The sequence below is a fragment of the Octopus bimaculoides genome, chromosome 10 (assembly GCF_001194135.2).
Source record: "Octopus bimaculoides isolate UCB-OBI-ISO-001 chromosome 10, ASM119413v2, whole genome shotgun sequence".
Lineage (NCBI taxonomy): Eukaryota > Metazoa > Mollusca > Cephalopoda > Octopoda > Octopodidae > Octopus > Octopus bimaculoides.
Window position 1 is genome coordinate 32,332,315 of NC_068990.1, and position 16,957 is coordinate 32,349,271.

Sequence of the window (16,957 nt, forward strand, 5' to 3'; positions counted from 1 at the left end):
CCTCTATCATCAGTGCCATCGCTACTGCCATCACCAACCTTTTATACCATTATTTTTTCCTTCTGACAGCATGCCACTCTCCTTCTGGATGCCGCCCTGGACAAGAGCCAGTGGGATGTTGCCAGAGATTTGATTCGCTTCTTGAAAGCAATAGGTGAGATTTATTACTTTTTTTTTTTCTTGCTTTTATTTTCCCATTAAAAACGGAAAAAGAAAAAAAAAAAACCGAACAGACTTTTTTAACCAGTTTTAATTAAATAGAGCAATGAGATGGTGTAAACTGGAATTGCATATACTAGTTCATCTATTAGGTCCATGACATACTTCTGTATTTAGCACTGCTTTCTGTTTTTCTATCTTTCCCATTTGTGTTGGTCAATAACTATGAAAGCACCAACACTGATTTGGAAGTTCAAGTTGATGGACGTTGGTCAGCTTTCTTTGTTGTCATTCTGTAAATCAATATTATTTCCAAGTCTGTGAGTTGTTAAAATGGAAGTCTGCTGTTGGAATTATGGCAAAAGTTAAGTAGGCTAAATTGCTATTGACAGCTCAATATAAGCATATTATGTGTACATTATGTTTTCATGTACATATATTGGACAAATATGTGTTTATATGCACTAACAGACATGTATATACATGTGTGTGTGTATGTGTGTATATATATATATTCACACACACATACACACACATACATGTGCATGCATATCTGCATACATGTTTATATATTTATGTACATGTTGGGTGTAGTGCATATTTAATATCTGCTTTCAAAGAAAAATTTTTGGTGACTTGGTCAATCTAGTTCTTGTCCAGCAGCCATCTCAGGTTGTGGAGAAGGAAGATGTTGAGATGATGTTTTTGTCTGGAATAGATACTTGGATATTACTGTTGTAAAGCAGTGTGCTGAGAACACAAGCCCTGTAGAGTGAAGCTTCGGTTCTTCCAGACTCTTTTAGTCTACCTGACTAATATTGAGGCCACTTTTCCAATATGTCTGTTGATATCAGACTCTAGAGAGAGGTTGTCTATCATGCTAGAGCCTGGGTATGTGAACTCATGGGCTACCTCCAGCTTGTGGTTTTTGATGATATTGATAGGGGAGTGTTCACTATGTTGGTCCAATACTTTCATCATCTTCATACTGATGGCCAAGCCAAAATCATGACAAGCTCTTGTGAGTTGATAAGGTGTTGTAGTTTTTCTTTGAATGTGTTGTAAGTAGCATGTCATCTGTATCTTGTATAACTCTGAGGATTACTTCACTTACTTTGATTTTTGCCCTCGATTAGGACAGATAGAGTAGTTTCCCATCTTGTATGGAAGAAAGTACCATCAACAGAATGGGGACAAGCATATGGCCATGTTTCACTTTACAGATGCTGAAGCCTTCAAGGATGTGCCATAAAACTGAATGACACCTTTCATGTTTGTGTGGTGTGATTGAACAATCCTGAATAATCTTGGAGGGCACCTAATTTTGACATTGATTTTGATCATACCATCACTTCTTTAAGGGGACTGATAGGCTGTTTGAGTGCCATTACTGTTTGAGTAATGTTAGGCTGTTTGAGTGTCAGCAAAAAAATGAATTCATATACTTTTTGAAAGCACCTCATAATCCAACTTTCTCCGTCAAGAACAGCACATCACTTGTTGGATAGGCTTCCTACTCTCCCGACTTGGCACCATGTGACTTCTGGCTCTTCCTCAAACTGTAAACCATGATGAAAGGGAAGTGATTTGAGTCGTGAGAGGAAGTTATGAGAAAAGTGATGGTGGAGCTCTATAGCATTCCAGAGAAGGCCTCCCAGAGGTATTACCAGCCATGGCAGAACTACAAGAAGTGTATGAACTCTCTAGGAGAGTATTTTGAAGGTGATTAAATAAAATTCTTGAAATGTACAAAGTTGTTTTTCCCTATGCCCAAAGGTCAGATACTTTTTGAATGCACCTCATACTGTATGAGGTCTAGTATTTAGGCAACTGACAAGCTGTATGGCTACTTTGTAGGGGACTGATATACTATATGAGGACTAGTACTTATTTTAGATATACTCATATCATCAAGTGTTTAATGCTTTTCTCAATAACTTAATGTGTAAATAGACTCAACAAAAGGGGGTACTCCTTTTGTTATAGTGTACACGGACAGTAATGGAATTGAACCAATATACTCTACAATGAATCCCTCCAATAGCATTCTGAACTTTGTCTTAATATTGTTTTCTCTGTCCCTTATCAACAATGGTTTGTCTTGCTATTGTCTTCTCAACCAAGTGTGTCTCAGTTATCTCTGTATAATGAAATGAATTTTTGTTTTTTCTTCTTTTGTTTTCAAGGGGGATTTTCTTTTTTGTTTCGTTTTGCATTGGGACTTTTTTTTTATCAAATATAAAGTCTTTTGATTTGTGAGTTGTTTGTGTTTTTATATTTCTTTAATGTATTCTTTATTTTTGTGTGTTGTAAAGGGAAATATAATTTAATAAGACACAAAAGAAAAATACTAAGTTTTGGTTCCCTTGTTGTTTTCCCTGTGAAAGTTATGTTGTTACTCATTAAATTTTCAAATCTTTCATGTGAAATGTCTTCTTTTCTCTTTTTTTTTAACCAGTGTTTTACTTGCTTCTTAATGTTGCATTCTTGGTCTCTTGCCATTATTATTATTGTTATTATTATTATTACTATTATTATTACTACTATTTGCTACCCCCATTTTTGTTTTTCAGGATCCTGTTTTTTTTTTCTCTAATTTATTTTCTGATTGTTGTATCCTTTTTTTTTTTTTAGCTGTTGTTGATGTTGTTATCATTGATGTTGTTGTTGGTATCATTGCCATTGTCATTGTTCTGACAGTGATAAAAAAATAAAGATCATTAATATTTAGTGAAAATTACAAATTTCTTCACTTGAATATTACAGAATTACAATTAAGTGACCCAACCAGTTGAGGGTGTTGGTGGAGAGAGAAAGAAAGAGAGGTTTCCTTTATGTATTTGTGCGTGTATGTATGTATGCGACATTAATATATGATTGAGTACTTCAGACGGAGAGGAAAAACAAGGAAAGTTATTAGTGTCTTTTCTTAAGTTAATTAGAAAAGACTGGGTAAGTGTTGATGATGTCTGCAGTATTCTCAGGAACATTTGTATATGAATGTCTGCACGAAAACCACTGGACAGGAATGAATTATCCTCCATGGATGTCTGGTGTTGATCAACTGGCTGCCTGCTTGTTGATTCATGCTGAACAGCTAACATTACATGTTGCTGAGTCTATTGTTTGATTATCTTCTCAGTTGAGTTGCTACAATAAAGCTGTGAGACATTCAAGGCAAATTTTGAATAATGGTGGCATGTCTGTTCAGTTTTTTTTATTGACATTTTTATTAATTTACCTTTCTTGAAAGTAAAATTGGAGAGAAGTGTGTTGAGTGGGACATGTTTTCTAAAATAAGTTTGTGTGTGTGTGTGTGTGTGTGTGTGAGGATTAATGGGTATCAATAGTTCAAGTCAGTGATGTTAGCTAAGTTGTAGTGAAAGAAATCAAAGAGGTCATTTTGTTGGCATTCAAGGTTTCAGCAATGACTGGTATAACAATATCATTGTCAACTACAAGTTCACAAAAAATGCTCTAGGGAGAATGGGAACTACAAACGTTTCAAATTAATGATCTTTCTTATGAAAGTCACTAAAGGCAATATAGCACAACATATTAAGAAAAGAATTCGCCTAGACAAGTTGCGGTTTGACATTGTGCCAGGAAGGTTTACTATTAAGGCCATCTTTTGTGAGACAAAAGAAATACTCAACTAGAGTGATCCCCTATACCTAAACTTTATTGAGCTGGAGCAAGCCTTTGGCAATGTTCCACACTCTGTGGTTCAGTAGTCACTATCTAGAGATCACTCTGATGAATGTCCTTTAAGGGCAAAGTGAGAGACAGTAGCGGTTAGTGTATGGTGATTTTTAAAGCTGAATTTGGTTTAGAGAAGAAATTCCAGATGAGGTATCTTCTTTAGTGTTTGTGCCATGATAGATTCCACTCAGTACGCTCTATAAAGTGGTTTGCAAACGAAAAGATACAATATAAGATCAAGAGACTTCTTTAATCTTGCAACAGTGGCTATTTCTTCTTTTTGAAACTGATTGTTCTAATAATCCATTATTTGGTAACTCTCATGCTTATAATAGCAAATAGCTGGTTGCTTTTTGTGATGGTAACCCTTACCTGTTTCTCAAGTAAGAGATCTTATATCTACCACATGCCTTTGATGCTGCAAAGCCAGCAGATGATTTCTTAACAAAGGAAATGACAACAATGTCTTTATTTGTAACTCAGTAACTTTCAGAGAAGAACAAATGTAAACAAACTCACAGGTATGCATACGAATGCATGCGTGCATCACATACAAATGTCCCTCCCCACTACAGCTTCTTTCAGTTTCTGTTTTCCACATCTACTTACAAAGACGTTAGTCTGGGCTGTTGGAGAAGAGGTTGCCCAAGGTGCTGTGTAGAGGGACTGTGTGTTTAAGAAATGAACTGTTACTGGGTGTGAGAATATAGATATTTTGTTTTATTTTATATGAATGTGCACACGTACATATATGGATATATATATATATATAAATGTGTGTGTGTGTGTGTGTGTGTGTGTGTGTGTATGTATATATATATATATATATATATATATATATATATATATTTGATTAATGAGAGGGGCGGAATATGGAAGATATGAGAATCCTTATTGATCACTACAATTGTTTCAACCCCTCTTTCATTGATCATATATGGGTGGGATTCTGAACATTTGGTTTAGGTGCATCTCTAGGTGATTTCAATAGTTATCTTTTTAAAATAAACTTCATTTTGCAAGATTTCTTCTTGGTCTTTATATACAGAATTAAGGTATACAGCTTCATTCTTATAGAAAATCCGTAACAAATATCAGATATAAAAGGAACTAAATACACAATATTGTGTATTTAATCCATAACTTTCCACTTCTATATACGAAGATCAAGAAGAAATCTTACAAAACAAAGTTTATTTTAAAACGATATCCATTGAAATCACCTGAGGAGACACATCTACGCTGATGGATGCGCCTAAACCAGATGTTCAGAATACCACCTGTGAGAGATTGATGCTAGATAAGTCAAACCATTGTAGTGATCAATAACGATCTTGTATCTTCCATATTGTATCTTTCTCATTAATCAAAAACCCACTGAACACTGAGACCGTGAACATGCTTTACCAGCAAACTACCAAGAGTATACCATATAACTTATTTACTAACAACAACAACAATACTAATAATCCTTTCTACTGGAGGCACTAGGCCTCAAATTTGTAGGAAGGGGACTAGTCAATTACATCAACCCCAGTGATCCACTGGTACTTAATTTATCGACTCCGAAAGAATGAAAGGCAAAGTTGACCTCGGCAGAATTTGAACTCAGAATGTAGCAGCAGATGAAATACCACTAAGCATTTTGCCTGGCATGCTAACCATTCACCACCTCACTGCCTTATCAACAGTAATAATATATATATATATATATGTGTGTGTGTGTGTGTGTGTGTGTGTGTGTGTGTGTGTGTGTGTAGCTGTGCTTGTTCCCTTATTATACATTAACCTTTCAACACCTGGCATAAAGCCACTCACCTCCACCTTCCTCTCTTAAATTTTTCCCTCTTAGTAGTAGGAGCCTTTCCCTTTTCTGTCTTGCAACTTTACATGGCAACACTACAAGTACCAGTGGCACAAAAGAAGCACCCACTACTCCCTGTAAAATGGTTGGTATTAGGAAAGGCATCTAGCCATAGAAATCAGGCCAAAGCTGATGTTGGAGCTCAATGCAGCCTTGTGGCTTGCCAGATCCTATCAAACCTTCGAACACATGCCAGCATGGAAAATAGGCGTTAAATAATGATGATGATGCTGTATGATATGAGTGCAAGTGCACTCATATACACACAAGAATTTATGTATTAAAGTTTGTTCCATCTGATATTCGATATTGGTATTCTATCTATTTAGGGAATTTAATATTTAAAATCCTCACTATTAGAAAACATGTGAAATTTCATATGAATTACATTTCAATTTGATTGTGTGTTCAGTTTAACTTTTATACATGTCTCCACTCCTACTTTCTTTCTCTCTCTGCTTGTGTGTATGTATATTTGTGTCTGTGTGTGTGTATGTGTGTAAAGCTTTCATAAAATACTGCAGTCACTAAAAGATGGAGAAATAAACTGAATGTTAATACACAGCTTTTAATACTGCACATGCCATTCCAATATTTACCTGCTCTGCCATTTACAAATATTAATTAGTTAGATCATACATTCTGATTGAACTGGTATCTCACTGGTACTATCTATATATGGTGATATAGAGAAGTTCTTTAATATGAAATTACAACAATGTTACTGTTGAAGATAAACAAGATAATGATTTTAGATACTGGATGTTGTTAATTTCCATTGCTTAGACTGATGAATTCCCAGTGTTAGATTAGAACAACTTCATTCTGCCTGAAAAGAACTTACATTTTCCTTGAAAAGTGTCCTGTTATTTCTTCATATCATTTGTCTCTACTATTGCAACTATGGAGGTGGAATGGCCTAGTGGTTAGGGCAGCGGATTCGCGGTCATAGGATCGCAGTTTCGATTCCCAGACCGAGCGTTGTGAGTGTTTATTGAGCGAAAACACCTAAAGCTCCACGAGGCTCCGGCAGGGGATGGTGGCGGACCCTGCTGTACTCTTCCACCACAACTTTCTCTCACTCTTACTTCCTGTTTCTGTTGTACCTGTAATTCAAAGGGCCAGCCTTGTCACACTGTGTCACGCTGAATTTCCCGAGAACTATGTTAAGGGTACACGTGTCTGTGGAGTGCTCAGCCACTTGCACGTTAATTTCACGAGCAGGCTGTTCCGTTGATCGGATCAACTGGAGCCCTCGACGTCGTAAGCGACGGAGTGCCAACAACAACAACTATTGCAACTATCAGTCTTGCAAACAAAAGCTTATGTTCTTTAATATCACAGCCATTTTCCCAAAACAGGCTGCCTTGCAAGGTGACACTAGACAGCCCACTGGCTCAGCTCATCTCTTTCCAACCTCCACAGATCTTTTACATTCAGTTTTTCACTGTCAGTATCATGGAGTTGATGATGAGGATTGTGATAGCGATGGAAGAGATCTTCATCATGATCTGTGTCAACATAAAAACAATTCCTCCACATTCCTTAGAACTACATTTAGTATTAGTCAATAAACTGTTGTGATGGGAGGTAAGATGTTAATTCACACAATAATCTCTTGAAATGTACTTTATCAAAATCCCAGGTGAAAGTCAATTTAGTTGAGCAAGATTTGAACTTTAGTCCATCATTTGACCTTTGGCTTTACTTGCCAACATTTTATCCTGTCTTTGTTGTAGATAGTACAGCTTTGGTGGAATTAACATTTTGTATATTAGCATTTTGGAAGAGCTCTTAATAAGAAACTGAAAAGCCACATTTGGCTGACCGATACAACAGCATCAACAATGATGGTGAGGAGAGGGAGAAGGAAATTTCATTCTTGGTTGAAAATTAGTTCCATTCTGTGCCAAGTGACTAATTGCTATTTTCATAAGTAATTTCGATATTTAGTCTTAAGTACACTTATCAGTAGTGCCCCCTGTTGTGGCTTCTGATAATGTATTTCTAGTTTTGTCTGTATCAGTCCATCTGTCTGTTTTTCTTTGTGTGTGTGTGTGTGTGTGTGTGTGTGTGAGAGAGAGAGAGAGAGAGAAAGAGAAAGATTACCAGAGCTGTCAGCTGCCTGTCAGTTTAATAACTATTCAAGGTCTCTTCACAGCAGTTTCAAACCAAGGATTGTCTTGCTTAATTGATCACTGGAATTCCAGCCAAATTAATAGATGTGTTGTTTGGGAAATTCCGTACACCGGATCTCTAACTGGTTTTCTCTGTTGCATTTCATGGTTTCCAGGCAAACAATTCTTTGCATGGAACCAATGGATATTTTAAGAAAGTGTGTCTTTTTCCAGATGTATTATTAATCTCTAAATCACACACATTTTCTTGATGATGCTATTGCTTTTGTTCTTCCCACATTATCGATCTTTTTATATCCTTAGCTCACATATACATGGATAATACCCACTCAGTTACATCTACATCCCTCTACACCCCACAATGGCTTTCATTGATTGTGGTCATACTGAGGCACAGCCTTGGAGAATTTCTGTCAAATGAATCGATCCCAGTATTTATTTTTTTTTAGACTGGTGCTTATTCTGTTGGTCTCATTTGCTGAGCTACTAAGTTGTAGGGACATAAACACACCAACACCAGTTGTCGAGCAGAGAGGGGGACAAGCACACGCACACACACACACACACACTGCCCTGGGAGGGGAGAAAGATGGAATATTTCTAATGCAGCACTCATCCCAAGCTTTAGGCTGTCTACACTCTTGGATTATAGTCTTAAGATTGAATTTCTTCAGGTGTAGAAAATCCAGGTGTCACAACAGTAAAACAACCAATGTATGGGTTTAGTGAAAAGTAAAATATAATCCAAATATGACCAGTTACAGTTGTACACACACAAAGGCATCTTTCAGTTCTCATCTACTAAGTCCAATCACAAGGCTTTGGTTATCTCAAGGCTATACTAGAAGACACTTGCTCAAGGTACCAAGCATGGGAATGAACCCAAGACCATATGGCAGGGAAGCATGTTTCTTAACCACACAGCCGTGCATCAATGAATTAAATATTGCTACAGTTATTAAATTAAAAGAAATACTGAAAATACAATGTCCATATAATAGGTAGCTTGTTTACCCAGTGAACAGGAGTTGTGCAGTTCAGTCCTATACAAGGGCCAACAACACACTTCTTTCAAATTAATTTGTTTACATTGTGCTTTTCTTTCAACTTGCATCTGTTCATGTAAGTTCATAGATGAGATGTCTTTATGGGTAGCATTTCATTATTCTGCCCTGATAACATTCACACAACATCTAATAGTGAAATGGGTCTGGCATATACTTTACAGCATAGGACACTCAGATTAACAAAATAGTTTGTTTTGTTTAGAAGTTCAGCATTAATGAGTGTAATTAGTAGGGTGTGAACCTATAATCTGGTGGTAGAAATGAGATAACTAAGTATACTTAACCTCATATCAGCCTCTGTAGTCGTAGCTGGCCTAACTATCAGTAGTTGTGCTTGATGTTTGGTGTACACCAGGCTACCATGCATTAAGCTCATCATGAATGGGTAAAAGGAAAGTTAAATATAAACTGTAGAATATAAGGTGGTGAATGCTCGTCTGTTTTGGTTGGAATTGATGCAGTGAAGGTAAACAATACAGTATATTAATTAAAGGAGAGAAGAAAAGTAATTTTGGTGTGAGCCCTTTGTGAGAAAGTAGGATTCACCTAATTCTCAGTTCCTGACAGGTAAAAATAGTTATGTGAATGAGTATGTGATACATGGTAGAGCATTGATTGATGACGCTAAGGCATATAAGTTTGCAGTTTACTGAGAGGGCATGCTGATATGTTAGGGATGGTGGCTTGTGATATTATCAGAGCATATGTAAAGAAAGAATGAGATGGCACATCCTTTGCAATCTCTGAAGATAGAGCACATGTTCAGTATCTTTTAGATTGCTTTGTTCAGCATCTCTCTTTTATTATAATTGCCAGTTGATTGTGTTTTCTGATAACACTTTTTGCAGCTTGTGATCTTCAACACTGATGATATCATGGTGATAATTTAGTAACTTAGACACATCACACAGCACACACACTCTTTCTGATCAAATACCAAAAATGCTGTTAAGAACCAGCATCTATCACCTACTTCAGATATACTTTACCTAAAGCATATATCTAAATCATAAAAGACTATCTCTGTGATGGTTATCCACAAGAGGAAGGAGGAATCCAAAGCTGATCTATCAGAATACTAGCCTATAGCATTAATCAGCATCATCAGCATAAAAATAGAATTGGCTGTCAATAACCGATTGCACAACTACCTGTGAAAACTGAGTCAGGGAGCAGTTCAGATCTGAGTAAGATGGTAGCCTATAGTTTTCTGTTTGGTTGGAAGTTAATAGCAACTCCTTCCCTATTTTCCATCCTTCTGTGTAATTGTGTTGTCACACAAACAAGGATTATATTAAATAGTACACAGCCTTACCTGACCTTTGTTTTAACATTGAAGGATTCAGATTTTTCCCTATCGATAATTAAGGCCATAATTTCAATGTCACATTCTCTGAAGAGGTTCATGAATTTGTGTAGGCAACCGAACTTCCTCAGAGCATCTTTGTTTACTGTTTACAGTTTCAAAAGTCCTTGAGAAGCCATGAAATGTGTGTTTGTGCCTGTGTTTCTATACGCCTGTCTGTCTCTCTGTCTGTCCATCCATCCATCCATCCATTCATTCATTCACACACACACTGGCAACAGTGCAACCCATGCCAAAATTGATGTTGATGATGATACACACACACTCTTACACACATGCAGAATAGTAAAGATAATTTTGCCAACTTTCTTCGGTAGAAACAAAGCTTTAGAGATGATTGTGTTTATCAAGTAAGGAAATTCCTGTGATAAGTATTACTGTGTAAAGCAACTGTGTGTTGAACTTTCTGGGTTACAAATCTTATATCCAGATAGCACACACAGGTTGCACCATTATGTTGTTGTTGTTGGCACTCCGTCGCTTACGACATCGAGAGTTCCAGTTGATCCGATCAATGGAACAGCCTGCTCGTGAAATTAACGTGCAAGTGGCTGAGCACTCCACAGACACGTGTACCCTTAACGTAGTTCTCGGGGATATTCAGCGTGACACAGTGTGACAAGGCTGACCCTTTGAATTACAGGCACAACAGAAACAGGAAGTAAGAGTGAGAGAAAGTTGTGGTGAAGGAGTACAGCAGGATTTGCCACCATCCCCTGCCGGAGCCTCGTGGAGCTTTAGGTATTTTCGCTCAATAAATACTCACAACGCCCGGTCTGGGAATCGAAACCGCGATCCTATGACTGCGAGTCCGCTGCCCTAACCACTGGGCCATTGCGCCTCCGTACCATTATGTAAGAATAAGTAAATGCAGATTTTGATAAGTAAAACACAAACTCTTAGATTAAGTCGATATTATCTTGCAGAAGAGTAATTAGGATTGAAATGAGACAACAGGTGTATGTGTGTGTGTGTGTGTGTGTGCATGTATATGTTGGTGTGTTAGTGAAGCATAACTGAAAATACAATGTTGTGTAAAATGAGACCCATTAAATTAATAATCTCCAAAACCAGAATATGTTTTAGGAATCCCTTATTGTGACTGTTTAACCCTAGGTCAGTTTTAATCAAACCAATCTATGATCAAAGCTTTCTAGTCATGACCATACCATCTTATTTTTAAACAATGTACTCAGAACTACATTTTTTGTTCTAACTTTTTTTTTTCAAGTTGTGGTTGGTGGAATTTAGCTACTATTTCTAGCAGATAGAGTGACTGACCATATAGAGATTTTTTCGTTTGTATGTGTCCTGTGTGCTTTGGGAAGTCCCATTAAGGACTTGTAGCTATATCATTGAATATCCAGCCTATCTCCAAAAATGCTGTTAAATTGTTTGTTCTAATAATTTTTCTTTAATTATAAAAAATATTTTGATAAGTTAGACTAATTTATTATATTTTCAAATTTTCATTTTTATTTATTTTTTTGTCTTGTATTTTTCTTTTTACTAGATCCCAGTGAAGTTGATTCATTACCTCCCGGTGGTGTGTTGACTCGCATGTCAAGTAACCCAATGTACAGTTCATCTTATCACAGTCCCCCTATTACCACAGAAAAGCCAGCCTACCCCCATGTTCAAAGGAGTGCCAGTTTCTCTAGTTCTGAACTCTCAGCCACTGAAACTAACCGACTCAATGACAACACCAAAGTAACTAATAATCCTCAAGACTCCTCTTCTCAAACAAGCAAAAGGTAAACTATCTTTCTGCCATTTAGTTTTCTACTCATTATTCTATTTCCTTTTCTTTTCTTTCTTTTAATTAACCTTTTAACATTCAGATCACTCTGCCCCATATAATGCTTATTTATTCACATCGTTTTGAATTAATGATGCATTTTCTTGTAGCTTTATGATTTCGATGATGAGATTGTTTATTTTTCAAATGACATCAGAGAATAGGTGTGAGAAATCAGATCTTGCTAGTTTGAGCATAAAACACACAGAAAATTTGGGCTGGATACGGCTGGTTTGAATATTAAAGGGTTAAAAAGACACAACAGAGATGGAGTTAAGACATCAATCTACAAACTACAGGAGTCAGAAGTTCAACTTGTATTTCAGCTACTGGCCACTCTAAACAGATTTTTGTTTTAGCACTTCAATAGTTATTGATCAGAAAGTTATCCAGTTGTAGAAATAATTCTAAGAATTATCTGAAAAATATTTAAATTTGTGAAACTCATCTCAACCCATGCTAACATGGTAAGGAGATAGAATAACAATGATAAATGATTAAATGACAGAGACAATACAACGATGGAGTAAAGAATTTAGATTCCCTCTTTGGTTTCTGACAGATTCAGGTCTTTCTTTCAGAGTTACCGAACTCTAGCATTATTCTGGACTTCAATACAATCCACTCTAATCTTACTCTTCAAACATGTTATCCTTGAGACTATAAAAATATTAGCTCTGAGGTTTAGGTATGGCTGCACAGGTAAGAAGCTCACTTCACAACCACTTGGTCTCAGGTTCAGTCTCACTGCATGACACTTCAGGGAAATATTTCTAATATTGCCTTTAGCTAACTGATGTCTTATGTGCTAAATTGAAAGAGGAAAACTGCCTCAAATAAGTGCCTGTTCAACCTAGGCCAGCATAGAAAAATGTATGTAAAATGAATGTACAAATGTGCTAATGGAAATAAGTCATTATTTCTATTTAGAGTAACAAATTCAATATCTTATTAAATGTACTTCATTCATAAAGAAGAGATAATGCAATTAACATTACACCACACCCCATGTGATATCATCTATTTTGTATACACTGTGATGGGAAATATGTAATTAACCTCAAGTTTTGTCACTTTTTTCTCTCAAATTAGTCTTGAATAAATTGTTTTGTTTCAAACCAAAAACAAAGGCAATTTTGAAGACTCTCTCTTTAAAATGGTAATTACCATTCAAATTTTTGGTTCCAAATTTCTTTTTCTCTACCATTCTCATTTTAATTTCTCTCTCTTCCTCCTGCCATTCATGTTAACCATCTTTAGTATTGTTAAATTCTCAATGACTTCTCTTTCATGTCTGGCTAACATTAAAGAAAATTCACTTTCTTAGCACACGCACACATGTGCGCGTGCGCGCGCACACACACACACACACACACACACACACACACACACACTCTTAACCAGAACAATAACAGTATTGGTAATTAATTCTTGAAGTTCTGTAGTGCTTCCTCTGTATAAATCTCTCTATCTTGTTAGAAACCAAAGATTTTAATGAAATGTATATAGTCAAATAAAAAAATAACTCTTTCATGAATTTGGGTGAAATTTGCTGATGCAATATAATGTAGTTTGTATGTGTTGTTGACTTTTACCTACTGTCATTTCCTTTCACTTGCCAAGGCAGGTTGAAATTGGTTAAGTTGATTACACATAAGTGTTTTCATATATATATATTTGCAAGACATCAATTCCTGGGGTTGCAATTTCCTAATTAAATCATTAATAAATTATCAATAAAAAGTCACTAATAAATAATATCACTGAATTCTAACTCACTGCTTGAGGTATTAGCCACCATTGAGCTCATAAATTAAAGAAAAATTCATGTAAATTTACTTGAAACAAAAACTAGATGAATTAATAAATAAGGAAATAATGAGATAAAATAAATACACTTGGTGCAAAGAGGAAGTCTTTTGATAGGAAGTTCTTTTTAACTCTTTCACATGCAAAATGAAATTTCTTGATTATTCCTGGAATGATGTTAAATGTTTACTAAAAAATAGAATTGGTATTTTCTGCAAGTCATGTTGCCTCAGTAAACTTGACATATCTCAATGGAAAATAGTTTGAAAAGTGATATTCCTCAGCAACAGACAGACTGGTATATAAAACCGCTTTCCACCGTTAAGAGTAATGAAATTATGTGTAGATATATCTGTTTTCCACAGTGAAAGGGTTAACATGAAGTCAAACTTTGTTTTTCGCACAGAATAATGTATAGTCTCAGTTTTTGATATCCAACTCCAAAAACAACACTGTTTGAGCAGTGGGTTTGTGCTGTTTAGAACTTGATGACTGTTGTGGATATCTATAGTATAGAGTTTTAAGAGTTAAAATAATATAGTGTCAGACTAAAGTATTTTACAATATTTAGTTCCATTCTTTTTCTCCAGAGTTCCAATTCTGACAGAGTTGATAGATAAGTGTTCTTCAACTTTCTGGAATTGATTGATTAAGTTTTTAACATTTTGGTTGATCCACCTAACTTCCATATAAATTTGTGGATTTGTACTAATGTGAGATACCCTCATCATCATTGTTGCCCTCCAGCACCGTTTTGTCCTTCATTTCTATAAATTTTTGTCTCTTTGCTTATGGCTCATTGTAGTGAAGGCACATGGCTCAGTGGTTAGAGTGTCAGGCTCACAATCATGAGGTAGTGAGTTTGATTCCTGGACCAGGCTGTGTATTGTGTTCTTGAGCAAGAGACTTTGTTTCACTTTGCTCCAGTTCACTCATCTGTAGAAATGAGTTGTGATGTCACTGATGCCAAGCTGTATTGGCCTTCCTCTTGGATAACATCGGTGGTGTAGAAAGAGGAACTTGGTATGCATAGGTGACTGCTGGTGTTCCATGAACAATCTTGCCCAGACTTGTGCCTTAGAGGGTAATTCACTAGGTGCAATCCTATGGTCATTGATGACTGAAGGGAGTCTTTACCCTTTAATCTTGTAGATATGCTTCTTTGCTCTTATGTGTACTGTATATTGTAGATGTTTCTTGAGATCATCTCATCATCATTTTAACTTCCTCTTTTCTATGCCCATTCCAAGTCACAGCTTAATTTTATATCTATTCTGTGTTTTCCATTTTTTTCTGTTTTTCAAGTAATGACAGAATGAAATATCAGCTTCAAATGCATGAATGCACACACATCCCCCCCCCACACATTTAAACATATTTAATGAGTTAGAAAATCTAGTTATATTAGACCTAAAAAGATGTCAACTGTATGATCTATCATAATTACTATCCTTCATCCAAACATATCCTTAACATATGACTGCATGTCACAGGTGGACCCTTCTTGTTAGAGTTGGGAAATACTTCAGTCCATGACAGCTATTAACTCCTGCTGCAAAACTTAGTTGAGTCCTACAGTGGAGTACTGATCTTTCATCTTTAACACAGCTCTTGCTGGCACAAACATTCATATATATTATGCTAACAAATATCAGGTGTTACAGTTTACACCTACCTGTGTCAGTGACATGGTGGTTATTACAGCAATTCTAGTTACACTGAAGTAACAATGAATGAACAAGTGTCACTACAGTCACACTTGTCAAGCATTATCACACTACTCTGGTCAGACTGACTAATGTTACGTTTCATGTTTCAATGATAAATATTACCTGTCATATCATGTCACAGAGAAAGATATCCCAGTAATTACATATGTGACTTCTAACAAAACAACCACAACAACAGCAACAAACAAAATATTAACCCTTTTGTTACTGTATTTATTTTGAGATGCTCTGTGTTTCTTTCAACTATTTTAAATGTAACAATGAATTTAGAAAAATAACTTAGTTATCATTAAGCTAGTGTTAGGAACATAAATTGTGACTAATGTTTGGTGGAAGATTTTAATTCAAAACTTAAAGAAAACAAGACATTTGTACTACAGAGCCAGAGCTGGTTTCAGCCGGGTTGGTAACGAAAGGGTTAAATATGAAATTGTGAGTTATGACTTCATCGCATATTTTCTGTTTTCAATTATATTGCTCTTTATTGTTCATATTTAATCCACATTATTAATTCACAACGAGTATTTCTAATTTTATAGTTAACATTTCTCTAATTTATATCATGTGGCTGGTTATGTCTGGAAACTGTTATATTTCTGCATCTATCTTCTGAAGTTACCTTTGTAACTAGTGCACATTCGAAGGAAGCAGTATCTATGACTGTTAGCATGTATCAAGTGTATTTTAATCTGCACTGAGATGTTATTGACCAGATTTCTTGTTGACGTCAAGGTTATACTGGAACTAAATTATACAATAGCAGTGATGCAGTGTTATTGAAATCCCAAACACTTTACTGCTTCTGACAAGGCAAAAAGTTCATTGACATGATGATGCTGTTGTATTCTTCAGAATTACTCTACAATCACTTGCAAACAACTTTGTTGAGTGTGTATTTTTTGTTTTCTTTTATTCCTTAATTGTTTATAATTTTTTCCTTGAACTTTTTACCAATGTTTTAGCCTTGTTTTATTTTGTTTAAATTGTACTTTTTTTTCTTTCCTAACTAACTCAAGTTACATATTGGCTGTTTTTGGCAAACAAGTATTGGCTTTTGTAAAAAAAAATAAATAAATAAATAAATAAATAAATAAATAAAGGAAAAACTAGAAATCTTGTCTCTCTAGTCAATTGACTGAGACTGAAATGAACAAGCGAGTGACTCCTTGATTAGCTGGTTGTTTGGTTGGGTTGGCAGCTAGTAAAATAATAAAGTTGCTTTGATAATGCCTATTAAAGAATTGACTTGCTTTTGCTGCATCGTAAGCTGCAGTGAAGGGATGTCAGGCACCATGTTCAATCAAACGAAACTCCTACCCTTCCA

The 16,957-nt window shown here is 35.8% G+C and overlaps 1 protein-coding gene across 2 annotated transcripts in view; it reads left to right on the forward strand.

The window, feature by feature from the left end:
- Positions 1–16,957, forward strand: part of LOC106874539 (guanine nucleotide exchange factor subunit RIC1) — a 245,149-nt gene that overhangs the window by 193,176 nt on the left and 35,016 nt on the right. For both annotated transcript variants that reach the window (XM_014922306.2, XM_014922307.2), the window contains exons 25-26: positions 70–154; positions 11,810–12,050. In XM_014922306.2, coding sequence (XP_014777792.1) covers positions 70–154; positions 11,810–12,050 — 326 coding nt within the window. The remainder of the gene's footprint in view (positions 1–69; positions 155–11,809; positions 12,051–16,957) is intronic.